The sequence below is a fragment of the Canis lupus genome, chromosome 5 (genome assembly GCF_048164855.1).
Source record: "Canis lupus baileyi chromosome 5, mCanLup2.hap1, whole genome shotgun sequence".
Classification (NCBI taxonomy): domain Eukaryota; kingdom Metazoa; phylum Chordata; class Mammalia; order Carnivora; family Canidae; genus Canis; species Canis lupus.
This window is the reverse complement of record NC_132842.1, coordinates 42,964,341-42,982,815: the sequence shown is the minus strand read 5'-3', so window position 1 is coordinate 42,982,815 and position 18,475 is coordinate 42,964,341. Positions and strand designations below refer to the sequence as shown.

The 18,475-nt window shown below is 34.2% G+C and overlaps 1 protein-coding gene across 1 annotated transcript in view; it reads right to left on the bottom strand.

Annotated features, from left to right (window-relative positions):
- The window catches only part of SPINK5 (serine peptidase inhibitor Kazal type 5), an 80,922-nt gene that overhangs the window by 53,685 nt on the left and 8,762 nt on the right, over positions 1-18,475 (bottom strand). Inside the window, exon 5 of the mRNA XM_072826416.1 lies at positions 1,971-2,098. Within this exon, the coding sequence (XP_072682517.1) occupies positions 1,971-2,098 (128 nt within the window). The remainder of the gene's footprint in view (positions 1-1,970; positions 2,099-18,475) is intronic.

Genomic DNA, 18,475 nt, shown 5'->3' with positions numbered 1-18,475 from the left:
TATCACAGAACTTCTTACCATTCAAAAAAATAATTTGTTTTCATTGTATTATGATTGTCCTTTGCCCTTGAAAACAGGTGTCACCTTGCATTCTTTTTTTTTTTTTACTTACTGTTTCTAATGAGAGCCTATGTTTATAACTTGGAGTTGAAGAAATAGAATCACGTTGGAGGGTTAACAAGAGTCAGACCTGTAAAAATTTTTTCTACAATTTTCTTTCCTGCATCTAGGGAGGATCCGTATAAGAGAAGGAAAAAGTACACCTTGTAACCAGATATCAGATGTCCCCAAAGAACTATCCTGTTGATGATGTTATTTCAAATATACGAATTCAAGTTTATAGGACCTAACATCCCACTAAACTATTCTTTGTTTGGGCTATGCTGACTGATATATTTTAGTTGTCATGGAAAGTACCTAAAGTCCTAAGAATTAAGTTTATTCAGTCTAATTGAGCTTTATCTCTATCTGAAAACAGAACCATAATACACTTCCTACTTTTTAAAAGGTAAGGCAGCTTAAAACCACAGTCTTTGTATAACATTAAAAAAAAAGGAAAATGAAGTCACTAAGAGTGATATGAAAAAATTTATATCAAAAGATATCATCTGAAGGAAACAAAAAAAATTGAATCCCAATGTTACTGCAGTATCTCCTAGTAGACAAAGTTAAGGAAGAAACACAATGTGCAGTATGTTTCTCACTACATAATGAAAGAAATACACCAGAAATTAGGGTGAGAAACTTAGACCTGAAGAGATTTAAAGAATCTATCACAGGATCCCCCACATAAAACATAGTAGTAATTACATGTTCAATGTGTTCATAATAATATTACAAAATACTATCTAATAAAACCTATCTGTTCTTCCTATGTTTATTTGTGCTTTCCATTTATGTTGATCACTGGTGAGAGGTAAAGGCATAATTTCAGAGTGAATCTCTGAAAATGCAATAATACAAGGCATCAGAATGATTTAATTCAGTTGTGTTTTGGTAAAGATAGTTATTACAAGGAGAGATAAAGTTTGTAGAACCTTGAAGACTGAATATTTATAACATCTTTTATCAGCTTTAAGCACTGGTTGTATTTATATTTGCAAAAACTGAAGAGCAGACTATTCAAGACTGATGCCACAAGCCAGAATCTGTGAAGCAGGTATGCTATCTTGCTGATAGAAGACCGCTGACAACCAAACTTAGCTTTGAAGGTGGAGAAAGAATCAAATGGGGACAAAATATTGGACAGTGAGATGCTTTAGCCATGTGACAGAGGTCAGATAAATGGAAAGAAGCTCAATATTAAAAGTTCCAATATCTACTCTACTATTATAAATTATCAGGCACTTAGTAAAAAAATCATTTGATGATTAAACAATTATCTGTGAAAAAAGATATACTCCTAGATAGATAGACAGAAATAGATATCTGTATGCGTATGGATGTATGTGTGTATAAGTGAGTATATATACATAGATGTGTGCTTATTGTGCATGTAGATAGATATATAGATTTAGATATATCAGATGTATGTCTACTTCACAGAGACACTGACAACTATCTGATAAACTGCCCACAGAAGTGCTTTGTAAAATATAAAGTAAGGCATTACCCATTTTTTCCTTAAGAATTATAAAAGGAGTGGTCCTAATAATTTACTAATGGCTCATTCCCACAAAATGAATTGATATTCCAAAGCCTGTAGGGGCACCTGCATGACTCAGTTGGTTAAGTGTCTGCCTTTGGCTCAGGTGGTGATCTCAGGGTCCTGGGGTCTAGCCCCGCCATCCACCTCCCCTGCTCAGCAGGGAGCCTGCTTCTCCCTCTCCATTTGCCCCTTCCCCTGCTCATACTCTCTCTCTCAAATAAATAAATAAATAATCTTAAAATATTAGACTGTAAGAAAAAAATGTGTCATGTAATTATACAGAGAGCATGCTTTGGGGAGAAAGCCCGCTGCAGATACTCACGCATTCTCAGCACACAGTGCACATTTGTTGCTATACGTTTTCCCATCTGTGCCACAAACGGCTGCATTTTCGAAAGTACAGATAAAATCTCCATTTCTCTCTCCTTTCCTGAAATCATCGCAATTCAACTGCAAGAGATATTACCAAGGAACATCAAAATATAAGAGATAAAATATTCCTTAGATACTTAAATAGGTTAATATTTTAAACCTACAACAATATAACTTACTGAGAACAAAACAGATTGAGGAGACTGTAGTGCACGAATAACATCATTAATAATAAAACATAGCCCAAGAACAGAGATACAATTAGATTTTAGGAGAAAGAATTTCTACTTGATTTTGGTCACTTGTTATCTGGATGAGGTAGGCCAAGTCACCTTTCTGAAACTCAGCATACTGTTTGTCAAATCCTGCCTGCCTTCTCTGCAGAGTGGTAATGAGGTCCCGTAGATAATGGGTATGAAAGCTCTTGGTAAAAAATAAGCTGCAATCGAGTTTTTATTATTATGGATTAGGGTACTGATCAGGAGCCAGATTGAATTGTTCATAATTCTAACTCTGTCACATACTGGCTGTGTGATGTGGGAGTTTCTTAACCCCTCTGTTTTGGTGTCCTTATTTGCAAAATGTGTACAATATTACTAACCTCTCAGCATTTTAAAGAGGTCTCAGGGTACGAATACATGCACAGCATTTAGAATAGCATATCATAACCATTTATAGCTATTATTGTTGCTGTTCTTATTTAAACATTTTCCTCACTAACAAGCCAATAAAATGAAACATGTTTTGAGGATGACGGAAAATCCCCAACTCTCAGTTCTAATAATATGACACATACTCAGAAACATACCAGTATGGTGAGGAAAACAACTACACTCAGTGGTAACTGGAGACTAGGGTTTGATTCTCCTATCTGCCACCCACTCACTCCACCTCTTTGAACCCCACTTTCAATATCTGACAAATGGAAATTTACATCCCATCTATACTAGTGATTTGTGCTGAGGATCAAATGAATACTTTTGAACCCTTATTTGGCAACACTATTGTGACATGAGCTAACTAAAGAAGTCCTAGACTTAACTTGAATTTAATTACTACCTAAAAGCAAAGAATGAAAATGGAGAATTATTTAGTTATTATATCACATGACAAAATAAAATTTTGATGTTATTGTCCTAACAAAAATATTTTAAATACAGATATGGAACGCTTAGAATAGAGACCAGTGGCCTAGTATGTCAAACAATACAAAGAATAAAAGAACAATCGATACAAGTATATAATGAGTTTGTGAACCAAAAGTTTACATTGAGGAGTACTTCCAAAAGACAAAAAAGGAAAAAGAATTTAAAAGAGAAAAAGAAAAGCGATGGAGCATATACCACTATTCATCTCATATGTTTGGGAAGAAGTTAAAATAGAGTGAAAACAGGATTAAGTAATGGCTATGTGTGTGATTTCATTTGTTCGGTTGTTCATTTGTTTCTCAAAATCCACTATATATTTTACAAGGCTCTGGGCTTCTACTAGACTAAGACTCTGCCACAGCAAAAACCAACAAACAAAAAAAGGAATATATGCTTTAAGGAACTTACATTCTAATAAGAAGATAAAGGCCATAAATATGATAATTTTAAAGTATAATAAATGCTATTTAAAATATTGAACGATAACTAGAAGGGTGGCTATTTAAATACAGTATCAAGAAAGATCTCTCTGTAAAGGTAACATTTGAGGTGAAATGTGATTAATGAGGAGAAGTCAGCCACTAAAGATCTGAAGAAAGGACATTACAGGCATAGAGAACTGCAATTGCAAAGGACTTGGTTTTTTGTGTGTTTTGTTTCTTTGTTTGTTTTCTAAAGATTTACTTATCCATTCATGAGAGACACAGAGAGAGAGGCAGAGGGAAAAGCAGGCTCCACGCAGGGAGCCTGACGTGGGACTTGATCCCAGGACTCCAGGATCATGACCTGGCGGAAGGCAGGCTCCAAGAAGGCAGGCGCCAAACCGCTGAGCCACCCAGGGATCCCCAGTTGCAAAGGATTTGTGACAAGAACTAGATTATCCTGTTTAAGGTGTTTAAGGGGGCACAAAGAAGTGTGGCTGAAGCATAAGGAAAAAGCAGGAGAGCTGCTGGTTTTCTCTCTAAGGTCATTTCTGGAGAAACTACAGAGGCATGGGTGATATGGATTGATTTTATTACCTTGGGACATCACTGCTATCCCCCTTCACCAGCAAAAGCAACAGCAGCTTACTAGGGCACAGGTGTTGGCAGGACGATGACAGGCCAGGTCAAAAGCCAGCTGTGAGGTGATGACTACAGGTGTGGGTATTTACTACTCCACCTCCTCCTCCCTCTACACTCCAAGGCTGGTAGGTCACAAGCTACAGAAAACACCTCTTCTTAATGCTAGCAGTTTCTGAGAGCTTACAGCTGGATTCCCCACCTGGTGGAGTGGCAATGAACTGGAGGCACAACACTGGCTCCAGTTCTGATCTAGGCTTTATCCCTTTTCCTGTCCTTACACTAACCAGGAGAGGCAGAGCCTTAAATACCATCTCACTCACTGTAGCAGAAAAAAATAACTAAAGCTATTATGGAATCTTGGGTAGAAATATCTGTATATGTGAGGAACACAACAACATAAAAGAAATATGGTAATGTAATATTCAGTATCGGTTGAAGCAGAATTATAAGAATGCATAGAAAAATAATTTTTCAAGAGTGTAACTATGCTTTAGGGAGAGAAAAAAAACGGCAATATGAAACAACAGAAAAAGATATAATGGGAAAAAAGTGGAAGTTTTAGACATGGAAAATATTTAAATGGTAATAAATAAAACAATATAAAGAATGAAAGTAGCATAGGTACAAATACCTAATGAATTTGTGAACCAGAAGATTAGATCCAGAAACTCCCAGAGAAGGCAATGATAAAGGAAAATGCATTTAAAATAGAAGAGAAAATTTAAAGAACCTGGTGAATAGAATCAGAGGTCCCAAGGAGACAAATATATATAGGAAAAATATTTGAAGAAATAGGGTACATTTCTAGAATTAATAAAAAACAAGAGAAATCAAGAAATACCCATAATAACTCAAAGATAGAATCTGGTCAATAACAAATTGAAGGAGTTTAGGGAATTTTAACCAAATGAGAGCAGGTTAACATATATTAGGGGAGAAGATATAGATATTAGCAATAAACAAAGACATTAGCAATAATGATGATAAATAATTATAAATATAGATATTTGGTTAAGGGTACTCATAATAAGAGCAAAAATAGATATGCAACCTTTAACTCCTCATCAGAGAAAATCTGGAAAGAAGAAACTACTTTTAAAATAATTTTTTAAAAGTCTGATATCTGAAAATATGAAAAATTAGAAGAACCAAGTCACAGTACAACAGAAATAAATTGTAAATGGACTAAACACATAAATTAAAATACAATTTGTGGCTGGATTTTAAACAGAATCAAACCAGGTATGGATGATAAAAGTTAAAATTAAAAACCACACAGATATTAAAACAATAGGATAAGATACAAGGTAAAAATGAGTAAGAAGGCAGATGTAGTAATATTAATACTCAAATTATAGAATTCAGTCCAAAATGCATCATAAGTGACAAAGGACACTATTTAAAGTAAAAGGAAAAACAGAGCATGAAGGCATAATAATCACTGAGCATTATTCACTTAATAATACAGGCTCTACCTCTGTCAGACTACAACCAAAAAAAGTGATAGAATTATATAAATCAGTAACTGGACTTACAGATTTTAGCACATACTTCTCAGAAATTGATAGATCAAGTAGAAAAAATTAAGATGCCTTTAGATTTTTACATCAAACTACCACCATCAAGAAATGGCAAATAACCATTTTTTTCCAAGGCATAGGAAACATTTGGGAAATTCCAAAGGATTGATGTATGGTCTATGTTCTCTGCCCAAAATTCAATAAAAATAAAATTAATTTAAAATAGACAAAATAATTATATTTTAAAATCAAAGAATGTATTACTTGGAATGGAGGAAAATTAAGGAATGTTTGGCAAAGAGTAACAATTGGAAATACTTCAAGCGCAAATCTTGGGATAGATGATCATTAATATCTACACATCCCCTTGTCATGGAATCTTAAAAGTTAAAATTTTTAAATGAAGTATTTCTCAATCTGTTATAAAATGTGCATCAGAACAAACATAAACAGGAATAAGACACGGATAACAAAACAATAGAAGATTAACAAAAAAGCTGATATTCAGATTTCTATGATTATTGATAAGAGAGAAGATGGAAATAAAAATACATGCAATGATCATTGAAAATAACTGTACAAACATTGAGATATACATACAATAAGGATGTATTATGAGTATCCAGATGCTGAAACATCTGAAAACCAAAATGGGGATGTGTCTACCAGAAAAAAGTGTAAAATACCTACAGTGGCTTAATAAGAAAAGCTGAACAGACCAATAAGCATTAGTCTAATTGATATACTGGTCTGAGATATTCCCTTCCCAAAATGCCCAAGTCCTAATAGCTTTAAAATCCATTTTTCTAAACTGTTAAGAAAAAAGGAAAACTTGTATTGAGTAATGATAATTTACAAGTTATTCCAAAAATGGAAAAAGTACATGATCTGAAAAACAATTGCAGACAGTTCTATTGGGGTTTTACTTACATACCATAAAATTCACAAATTTTAAGTGTACAATTCAATGATTTTTTGGGTAAATTTATGGCGTTTTACAACCATGACCATAACCCAGTTTTAGAATATTTCCATCACCCTAAGAGTTTTCCCAGTTCCCAGCGCTAGCCTTGGGTAACTACAGAATTTTCTGACTATAAATTTACCTTTTCTGGATACTTCTTATAAATGGAATCATAAATATGCAGTTGTTTGATTTTGGTTTCTTTCACTTTGCATAATGTTTCTGAGGTTCATCCATGTCATTCACAGTATCAGTGGTACTTTCCTTTTATTTATTTATTTGTTTATTTATTTATTTATGATAGTCACACAGAGAGAGAGAGAGAGAGAGAGAGAGAGGCAGAGACATAGGCAGAGGGAGAAGCAGGCTCCATGCACCGGGAGCCCGACGTGGGATTCGATCCCGGGTCTCCAGGATTGCGCCCTGGGCCAAAGGCAGGCGCCAAACCGCTGCGCCATCCAGGGATCCCGCTTTCCTTTTATTTCTGAATAATACTTCATTCTATAAATGTAGTTCATTTTGTTTATTCATCACCAATGGAATTCAGACATTTAGATTATTTCATTTTGGATTATGAAAAGATTGCTGTTATGAATATATTCACATGCATGGCTTTGTATAGACATTATGTTTTCATTTCAATGAGGTTGATTCCTAGGACCAAATTTGCTAGGTCATATAGTAAATTTATGTTTCACTTCTTAAGAAGTAGCCAAACTGTCTTCCAACTTAGTTATACTCTTTTTTTTTTTTTTTTTTAAATTTTTTTTTCAAATGTTTATTTATTTATGATAGTCACAGAGAGAGAAAGAGAGAGAGGCAGAGACACAGGCAGAGGGAGAAGCAGGCTCCATGCACCGGAAGCCCGATGTGGGATTTGATCCCGGGTCTCCAGGATTGGCCCTGGGCCAAAGGCAGGCGCCAAACCCCTGCGCCACCCAGGGATCCCTAGTTATACTCTTAAGTGAACCTTCCTGCCATCTGTGTTTCCAGTTTGTCCACAACCGTAACGACATTTTGTATTTTCTGTCTTTATCATTACAGCCATTCTTGTGGATGTGTAATGGCACCTCACTGTGATTTTTTTTTAAGATTTTATTTATTTATTCATAGAGACAGAGAGAGAGGCAGAGAGAGAAGCAGGCATCATACAGAGAGCCTGATGTCGGACTCGATCCAGGGCCTCCAGGATCACGCCCTGGGCTGCAGGCAGCACTAAACCGCTGCCCTGGGCTGCCCGTCACTGTGATTTTAATATGCATTTTCCTACATAATAATAATGTAAAACATCTTTTTAAGTGCTCACTAGCCATTTAAGATGCTTTTAGTGCAATAGCTGGAGTTGTTTGTTAATGGAGTTGTTTTCTTACAATTTAGTTGTGAGAGTTCCTTATACATTGTTGATAGAAGAGTTTCACCTCCTCTATGACTATGTTCTCCCCGTCCATACTTGCTTTTCTATTGTCTCAATGATTTCATTTCAAGTCAAAATGTTTGTGCAGGCACACTTTGGAGACATTGCAGTTTGGTTCCAGACCACCACAACAGGCAAATATTGCAATAAGGCAAGTCAAATGAATTTTTTAGTTTTCTAGCACATGCAAAAGTTAAGTTTACACTATACTGTATTCTATTTTTTTTTAAAGATTTTATTTATTTATTCATGAGAGACACAGAGAGAAAGGCAGAGACACAGGCAGAGGGAGAGGCAGGCTCCCTGCAGCAAGCCTGATGCAGGACTTGATCTAGAACTCCAGGAGCATGTCCTGAGCCAAAGGCAGACGCTCAACCACTAAGCCACCCAGGTGCCCCTATGCTGTGGTCTATTAAGGGTGCAATAGCATTATGTCTAGAAAACACAATGTACACACTTTAATTAAAAGATACTTTTTTTTTTTTTTTTTTTTTTTGCTGGTCAAAGGTCTTGTCTTGATGTTGATGGCTGCTCACTGATCAGGGTGGTGGTAGCTGAATGCTGGCGTGGCTATTGCAATTTCTTAAAGCAAGACAACCATGAAGCGCGCCACAGCACTGAACTCTTCCTTTTATAAATGACTTCCCTGTGGTATGTAATGCCGTTTGACTGCATTTTATGCACACCAGAACTTCCTTCAAAATTGGAGTCAATCTTCTTAAATCCTGCCACTGCTTTATCAAATAAGTTATGGAATACTCTAAATCTTTGGTTGTCATTTCAACAATCTTCACAGCATGTTCACCAGAAATAGATTCCAGCTCAAGAGACCACTTTCTTTGCTTGCATAAAAAGTGACACATTGGGGTGCCTAGGTGGTTCAGTTGGTTAAGTGCCTGACTCTTGGTTCTGGCTCAGGTCATGATCTCAGGCTTATGGGATGGAGCCTCGTGTTGGCCTCCACATCTCCCTCTGCACCTCCTCACCACACTCTTTCACTCTCTCCAATAAATGAATAATTTTTTTTAAAGTGATTCCTCATACCTTCAAGTATTATCATGAGATTGCAGCAATTGAGTCACACTCATATCCCACTTTTAGTTCTAGTTCTCTTAATATTTCCACCACACCTGCAGTTGCTTCCTCTGCTGAAGTCCTAAATCCCTCAAAGTCATCCATGAAGGTTGGAATCAACTTCTAAACTCCTGTTTATATTGATGCTATATCTTGACCTTTTCCTATGAATCATGAATGTTCATAATAACATCTAGAACAGTGAATCCTTTCTGGAGGTTTTCGATTTACTTTGCCTAAAGCCATCAGAGAAATTGCTGTCTATAGCAGCTAGAGCCTAACACAGTATATTTCTTAAACAATAAGACTTAAAAGTCAAAATTACTCCTTGATCCATGGGCTGCAGAATGGATGTTGCAATAGCAGCCACAAAAACAACACTAATCTCATTGTACTTTCCCATTGAAGATCACTGATCACAGATAACCACAACAAATTAATAATAATGAAATTTTGAAATATTATGAGAATTACCACAACGTGACACAGAGATATGAAGTGAGCAACTGCTATTGGAAAAATGGTATCAATAGACTTGTTTGACGCAGGACTGCCACAAATTTTCAATTTGTGAAACACATCTGAGAAGCACAATAAAGCAAAGTGCAATAAAATGAAGTATGCTTGTAATTTTGATGAAGTGCAACTTGTTAATTTTGTGTTTATGGATCATGCTTCTGGTTTCATATCTAAAAACTCTAATTCAAATTCATTAATTTATTCTGTTATGTTTTAGTCCAGAAAGGTTATAGCTATGGTTCTTAATAATCCATTCTGAGTTAATTTTTGTGTATGATAGAAGAATCTAAGTTTATTTTTATGGATATTAAATTTTCCAAGCATTTGTTTATCTTGGCAAGTCTGTCAAATATTTGACCATAAATCTAAAGAATATCAATTCTATTCCACTGCACTGATTTTTATGCCTGTCCTTGCACTAATAACACACTGCACCATGTGTTATAAACACATTTTGAAGTCAGTTACTGTTAGGTGTCCCATCATTCCTATATAAATATTAAAATCAGCTTGTCAATTTCTACTGGAAAAAGTCTGCCAGGATTTTTGTGGGACTATGTTGAGTTTATAGATTATTTTGGGAGAATTGCTATCTTGATAATAATTTTTGGATTGTTCAGGGATGCCTGGGTGGCTCAGTGGTTGAGCGTCTGCCTTTGGCCCAGGACATGATACTAGAGTCCCGGGATTCAGTCCCACATCAGGCTCCCTGCATGGAGCCTGCTTCTCTCTCTGCCTCTCTCTCTCTGTGTCTCTCATGAATAAATAAATAAAATCTTTAAAAAAATTTTTTTGGGTTGTTCATTGCTAGTATACAGAAATACAACTGAATCTGAATTATTGGTTTGTATACTGAAATCTTACTGAACTCATCTATTAGTTCTAGTTTCTTTTCATGGATAATTAGGATTTTCTATACATAGTATCTTGTCCCTGCAATGAAAAGCAATTACTTTCCTTCCAAGCAGAATGTCTTTAATTAATTAAGAAATTTTGCCTTATTATATTGGCTAACCCTCCAGTTCAAGGTTGCATAGAAGTGGTGTATTGGATAAAAGTGGTGAGAGCAATCATCTTTGCTTTCTTCCCAATCTTAAGGTAAAAATATTCACTCCCCAACCATTAAGTATGATGTTCGCTATAGCTTTATCATAGATGTCCTTTATCAGCTGAGAAAGTTTTATCTATTGGTAGTTTTGTGCATTTGCGTGTGTGTGTGTGTGTGAGAGAGAGAGAGAGAGAGAGAGAAAGAGAAAAAGAAAGAGAAAGAGAGGCAGAGAGCGTTTTTATACTGAATGAGTGTTGGATTTTGTTAAATGCCTTTTCTGCATCTATTGAAATAATGATGTAGTTTTACCCTTTATCAGTATGGTGTATTGGATTTTCTATTGTTAAACCAACCTTTCTTTCCTAGAATAATTCCCACTTGGTCATGGTTTTATCTTTTTTTGTTGTTGTTGTGTATTCTGTTTGCAAATATTTTGTTAACCATTTTTCTATATGTTTAGAGTAATATTTGTCAGTAGTCTTCTGTTGTGGTATCTTCCTTTGCATTTTGTATCAAAATAATACTGCCTGGTAACTGTTACTTCTATTTCCTGAATGAGTCTATAAAAGATTAATATTATTTCTTCTTTCAATATTTGGTGGGGAGTCTTTCTTTGACTTAATCATGGATTGAATTTGTTTACTTGCTATACATCTATTTTGATTTTCTATTTCTTCTGGGTCATTTTTTAGTAATTCATGTATTTCTAGGAATTTTTCCATTTCATGTCAGTTATTAACTTTTTTTGTCACAAATTTATTCATAATATTCTACTATAATCCTTATAATTTCTCTAGGGTATACACTGATATTTTATATTTCATTCCCTATTTTGGTAATTTTTGTCTTTGCTCTCTCACTTTTTTTTAAGGTCAATTTGTCTAAAGGTTTGTCAGCTTTGTTAATCTTCTGAAAGAACCAATATTTGGTTTATTAACTTTCCGTTGTCTTAATGTTTTGTATTTTATTGATTTCTGCCTGTAATCTTTATTATGCTCCTCCTGCTTGTCTTTTTCTAAGTTTCTTAACGTAGAAGTTATGATTATTAATTTGTGACCTTTCTTCTTCTCTGACTTAGGCATTTAAAGCACTATGCGATGCTTTATTTATTTTCTTTTAATTCTTATTTATTTATGATAGTCACAGAGAGAGAGAGGGAGAGGCAGAGACATAGGCAGAGGGAGAAGCAGGCTCCATGCACTGAGAGCCTGACGTGGGATTCGATCCCGGATCTCCAAGATCGCACCCTGGGCCAAAGGCAGGCGCCAAACCGCTGCGCCACCCAGGGATCCCTATGCGATGCTTTAGCTAAACTCATTTCTTGAATTGTGTTTTGTGTTTTTATTCAGTTCAAATTATATTCTGATTTCTCTCAAGATTATTTCTTTTATCCATCAGTTATTTAGAAGTATGCTGTTTACTGTCCAAATATTTGGGTATTTCCTTAATTTCTTCCTCTTGTTGATTTTCTATTCAATTCTATTTTTCAAATTTTAATTCTTTTAATTCATTAAAATATATTTTATATCCTAATATTTAGTTATGTTGTAGAATGTTTCATTGTTCCTTAAAAATAATGTCATTGGGGAAACATTTTATATTTCAGTCAGTTCCTAGTGTTATTCAAGTATTCTATATCTTTGATGATATTTTGTCTAGTTGTCCAGTCAATTTTTAAAAGCAGAGTATTAAAATTTCTAACTATTATTGTTGAATTATCTATTTCTTCATTTAATTATAGCATATCTAGTCTCATATATTTTGAGCCTCTGTTAGAAGGAGCATATATATTTATGATTGTTATATCTCCTGATGTATTAATACTTTTAAATTATAAAAATGTCCCTATTTGTCTCCAGTAATATTATTTGTCTTAATATCTATTTTGTCAGATGGTAATGTAGCAAATCCTCCTCTCTCATTTTATATTTGGCATGGTAGTATCATTTATCATTTCATACTCCTTGTGTCTTTGGATTTAAGGAGGATCTATTGGAGATTGGAGATAGTTTAGAATTGCTTTGTTTATCTTACAACAATCTCCACTTTTTGATTGGAATGTGTAAATCATTTACATTTAGTATAATTATTGATATAGTTATATTTAGATTTGCTATGTTTCTGTTTTCAATGTGCTCTTATCCTTTTTTACTTCTTTATTCCTCCACCGCTGCCTTCTTTTTGGTTAAATATTTCTAGTGTGTCTTTTTAATTCTTCTGTTGATTTTATATATTTATTATATATGTCATTTTCTTGCCAGTTACTCTAGCAATTGCAATATGCCTCCTAATTTATCACAAGCTATTACAGATTAATATACAATTCTGGTAAAATATAGAAGCTTTGCCCCAACACAGCTCTATTTCCTTTATTCCCCTTTGTGCTACAGTTATCTTGCTTTATATAATATTATATATTTAAAAGAAACTAGGTGAGGGGCACCTGGCTGGCCCAGTCAGTAGAGCATGTGACTCTTGATCTTGGAGTCATGACTTCAAGCCCCATGTCAGGTGTAGAGATTACTTGAAAAGTAAATCTTTAAAAAGTTTTTTTTTTTTAAATGAAAGAAACGAGGTGAAAATAAGGGAAATATATAAAGTAGTTCATATTAACACATAGATTTACCATTTCTAATGCTTTTCATTTCTTTCTGTAAATCCAAGTTACCAGCCAGAAGTAATTTCCTTTCCACTAAAGGACTACTCTTACTATTACTTGTAAGACAGGTCTGAAGGCAAAAAATTTTCTCATTTTTCATTGATTTGGAAATATCTTTATTCAACTTAACTTTATAGATTAATTTTGGTGGATATAGAATATTGATAAACATTTTTTTTTCTTTCAGTACTTTAAGCATGCCTTTCCATTGTCTTCTGGCCTTCATTATTTTTTTAAAATTTTTATTTATCTATGATAGTCACACAGAGAGAGAGAGAGAGAGGCAGAGACACAGGCAGAGGGAGAAGCAGGCTCCATGCACCGGGAGCCCGACTTGGGACTAGATCCCGGGTCTCCAGGATCGCGCCCTGGGCCAAAGGCAGGTGCCAAACCACTGCGTCACCCAGGGATCCCTGGCCTTCATTATTTTAGATGAGAAGCCAGTCATTAACTGTAACCGTTATATAGAATGTGTCATTTTACTTTTTTTTTTTCCTCTTGATTTCAACATTTTGACTGTGATAGGCCTAAGTTTTGATCTCTTTATATTTATCCTATTTGGGACTTGCTGAAATTCTTGAATATAATGAGTAATTTTTTAAAATCAAATGATACATTTTAGGCCATTATTTCTTGAAAGAGTTTTTCTGTCTATTTTTTCTCTCCTTTATTTTTGGTATTTCTATTGCATATGTTTTGGCATGCTTGCCACCTCAGAGACCTGACTCCATTTTTCATCAATATTTTTTCTCTACTTCTATTGTTAATGTTTATTGATCTTTCTACAAATTTACTAATTCTTGCTTATGCAACCCCAAAGCTACTTTTGAACGTCTCTAATGAATTTTTTATTTGAGTTATGCTTGTCAACTCCAGAATTTCTATTTGAAATATATATCTTTGTCTATGTCCATCTCTATTTACTGAAAATTTCTATTTGTTTACTCATTGTTATTATACTTTCCTTTAATGATTCAAATATGGTTTTCTTTCATATTTGAACATTTTTAAAACAGCTGCTTCAAGTCTGTGAAATCTAACATCCAGAGGCACTTAGATAGTTTCCATTGACTTTTCTTTCCCTCTGAGTATGGGTTATACCTTCCATTGACTTTTCATGTTTCATAATTTTTGTTGAAGGTTGGTTGGAAATTTTGGATAATGATTTCACTAAACAAATTTTTTTTTTGCTTATTTGCTTACTTATTTTATTGCTTACTTGCATCTTTGGCTGGGCTAACTCTCTGATATCTTGCTATCCCATAGTGTGCAGCTATCAGTGTTGTCTGCTATGGAAATGTTTATAGCACTTGGCCAACAATTAGACACAGTTTTTGCTCAAACACCTCAGGCTAGTAAAGCTTCCACTGCCTGCAGTTAGGCCTGTATATACTGGGTAGGGCACTCAAAATTCTGGATATATTTACATCTAGCCCAGCATTTACTTTCCACTGGGATTGTTTTCATTTGTGCTTGCTTTTCAAAAAAAGGTGGTTTTATTAAAGCACGAGGACAGGACCTATGGGCAGAAAGAGATGCTTCATGTGTGTTTTCTAAGTGCTTGTGCACAGTCTTATGGTCAGCTAAAACTTTGTGAATTGCTTGGTCCCTCTTTGCTCTCTGCTGCCCATGTATGAAGACTCAGCCAGAAATATGCTTGCCTCAACCATGCTACAAATTCAGGCCACTGTCTTTATTCTTAGTGAATGAAGATCATGGCATCCAATGAAAACATCTCTGGATATGATTGTTGCCCACTACTCTAAATTACTTTAATAAGGACGGTGCAGTTGCTGACCCTCAGAGTAGCCTGCCCTATGAAAGCAGACCCTCCATACCAATCAAACAACAGGAGTAAGATGGCAATATCCCTAAACAAGAACATCACAGGCCCTCACCACCACCATTGTTTCAATTCAAAATTTAGCATTTTTCAAACATAAATGCTAGTCAAATTGACATAGACTATTTGTCAATTTCCAGAGTGCTATAACAGTTGTTTTGGTCAGTTTTGTCTCAATTTATAGTTGTTTTCTGGATAAAGGATTTGCTGATCTCCTTATTCAGCCACAGCCTTAGGTGCTACTTCTCAGGGTAATTTTATATTGATTTCAAAGCCAGACAAAAATAATTAAAAAGAGAAAAGTATACACTCATTTTACTTATGAAAATAGTTTCAAATTTTCTAAATAAAATACTAACTATTCAAATTAAAGAGTGTATTAAAAATGTATTATGGTTAGGTATGATTTACCCTAAGAAAACATTAATAGTTTAACATTAGCAAATTTATCAAGAAATTTATTACATTAATAGACTTAAAAAGAAAAAATCAGAAAATTATTTCAACAGCTATAGAAGACATTTGATTTTCATTAAAACAGATTCAGGAGATTAAGAATAGAAAGGAATTTTCTAAACCTGCTAAAGTTTATTTAAAAATACCTACAGTAAACATACTTAATGGAGAAACCCTAGATATATATTCCTTTTTAATATATGAAGATAAGGCAATCTGATGTTCATTATTATCATTATTATTATTATTGTTTAACTATGGAATTCTAGATTCTGGCCAATGATATAAGAAAAGGAGAAGATATAATGGAGTGATAAAATGGAAAAGGAAGTTATAAAACACCTATTATCTCCTATTATGCAGATAATGTGATCAACTACCAAGAAAAAATGATGAGTCAATAGATAAACTATCAGAATTAACAGAAGATATCATAAAGCTATTCAATGTAAGATCAACCTGTAGAAACCAATAGAATTTCTCTATACCAACAATAACCAGATAGAAATACCATAAACAACAAAAAAAACAAGCAAAATATCAGTAAAATTACAAATTTTCTAGGTATTAGCAAAAAGTATAAAAATCTGTGGAAAACGCTTAATAGATTTCATAAAGTACACAGAAATTATTATGAATAATATTAATGATAAGGTATTCTGTGCTCTTGAATTGGGCAAGTTAATATTAAAAAGTCAATTTTGCTCAAATTTATTTATAAATTCTTTGTACCCCTAATCACTTCAGGTTTCCAAACTCAAGTTGGATTTTTCATAAACTCAATAAACTTTTTATTTCTAATATACAAGTAAATATACATCTATGTATAGGTAGGTCAACTTGGAGAAAGATGATTTAAGAAAGGTGACCTGCTTAATTAGTTATTAAAGGAATGAGCTCATCTGAATAAGGAGCTCAGAAATTCACATATACACACATATGAACATAATATCGTACACAGTTGGCAACCTAACTCAATGAGAAACATTGAATAAATGAGTCAATTAAAAAATGAAAGTCCCTAGATGGACCAAATACATTAAAGATTGTGAGGAATTGAACTATGGGTGATAGAAATGAAAATGGTGAAAAGAAGTCATATTTGAGATACACTTTGGAGACAATACCAATGAGAGTTGTTGATGGATTGGATATTAGAGTTGGAAAGTTAAAAAAATGACACGTTAGTGAAGAAGAAATTGATGATGCAAGAGAGAAAGGATCTCTATAGTAGGAGGAAAATTCTTGAACAAAAAGAGCACCTTATCCTGAAAGTGAGCCTCAGGGTTGATTTTTGATGGGAGGAATCTAAGCAGAGAAAGTGGGTAGATTTTTCTCTCTTATGGTGAAGAGAAAGTAACAACAAAAACAGTTTAATTACATGAGTGCATTCAAACACAAACAAGTAAAAATCTAAGCAGAAATTACGCGAAAGGCCCACAGTCAAATGTGAACAACCTTAATTTATAAATATTTTCCTCGGTAGCAAAACAAGTAACCATAAGAACTTAAGAGGTAAAAATCATAATATAGGCATGAAATGATAACAGAAAGGTATAAAGGTTCAGAATTCCAAAATTTTCTTCCTTAAAAATCTTATTTGATCAAATTTAGTAAATGTGTGTCTACACGTGAAAACATCTGACTAGCAAATTTAGAAATACTTTTGTTAGAATTGGTATGGGTGTGTATTTCATTTTTTTGTTTGTCATTTGCTTGTATTTTATACCTTAAAACATCATGATCAGTTTTTCTTGAAGGAGAAAGATGGGGAGGAGAGGATGGAGAAGGAGAATAGATCTTAGTGAATGAGTCCGTCTCTAAATGTGACAAAGCAGAATTGGAATTTACCAGGATACTTGTCTGACCTCCACAGATTTTGTAAAAGACAGAAGCTGCTTGCTTTTGCTCAGATAAAGGATTTGCAGTGATAGGCCAATTGAGGGGTGACTGTGTTACTCTTTTAAAAGTGAGACTGGTTGAGTTAAAGCAAAGAATTTGGTTGAGTAGATTTACTGTGGAAACTGAGATTCTCAGACATTCCTGAGTAACGTTTACAGGGAAAAATTTTAGCGTGGTTAATCCAGGGATGTTATGGTAATTTGGGTGTGCCTCCCCTGACTGATCACTTTAATTATGTGTCAGGGAGAGGAGAGGAGGAAGAGAAAGAAGATATGGGAGAAGAAGCTACCTGGGAGATTGGAGAGATATGAGTAGTTGTGAGGATTCCTAGTGATAACCCCCAGCTTTGTCAACAGTTTACTGTGACAGAGTGTAAGCTAGAAATGTCCCTCAATCTGGGTCTAGCATTTTAATTTTTTTGTAGAAATAAAAAAATTGTATAAATTAAGAAAATTACAAAGTAAAATCATTGGGTGGTGGCTTGCATCTGTACAGTTTCTTTCATTTTATTCCCTTTTTATTAAAAAATTTAATAAATTTATTAATAACATTTTTTTAACCACAGAATACTCTTCTGAAACATATATTAGCCTGTATTCCAACCTGCAAAATAGATGTAAACAAGCAACTTTAGGTGAGTTAGGGAAACTCTCTAGGTGTCAGAAAGAACATGCAGGAGAATGTGAAGGAAAAAAAGAAAAAATAAAATGAATCAGAAATCAGACACCTGCTAACATATGTTAAATACTGTATCTGGCTTTTAAGAGTTAGTTTCTCATTTGATCCATATTCCGTCTCACAGATGAAAAAATTGAGACCCAGAGAGAGAGACATAAATTGTCCC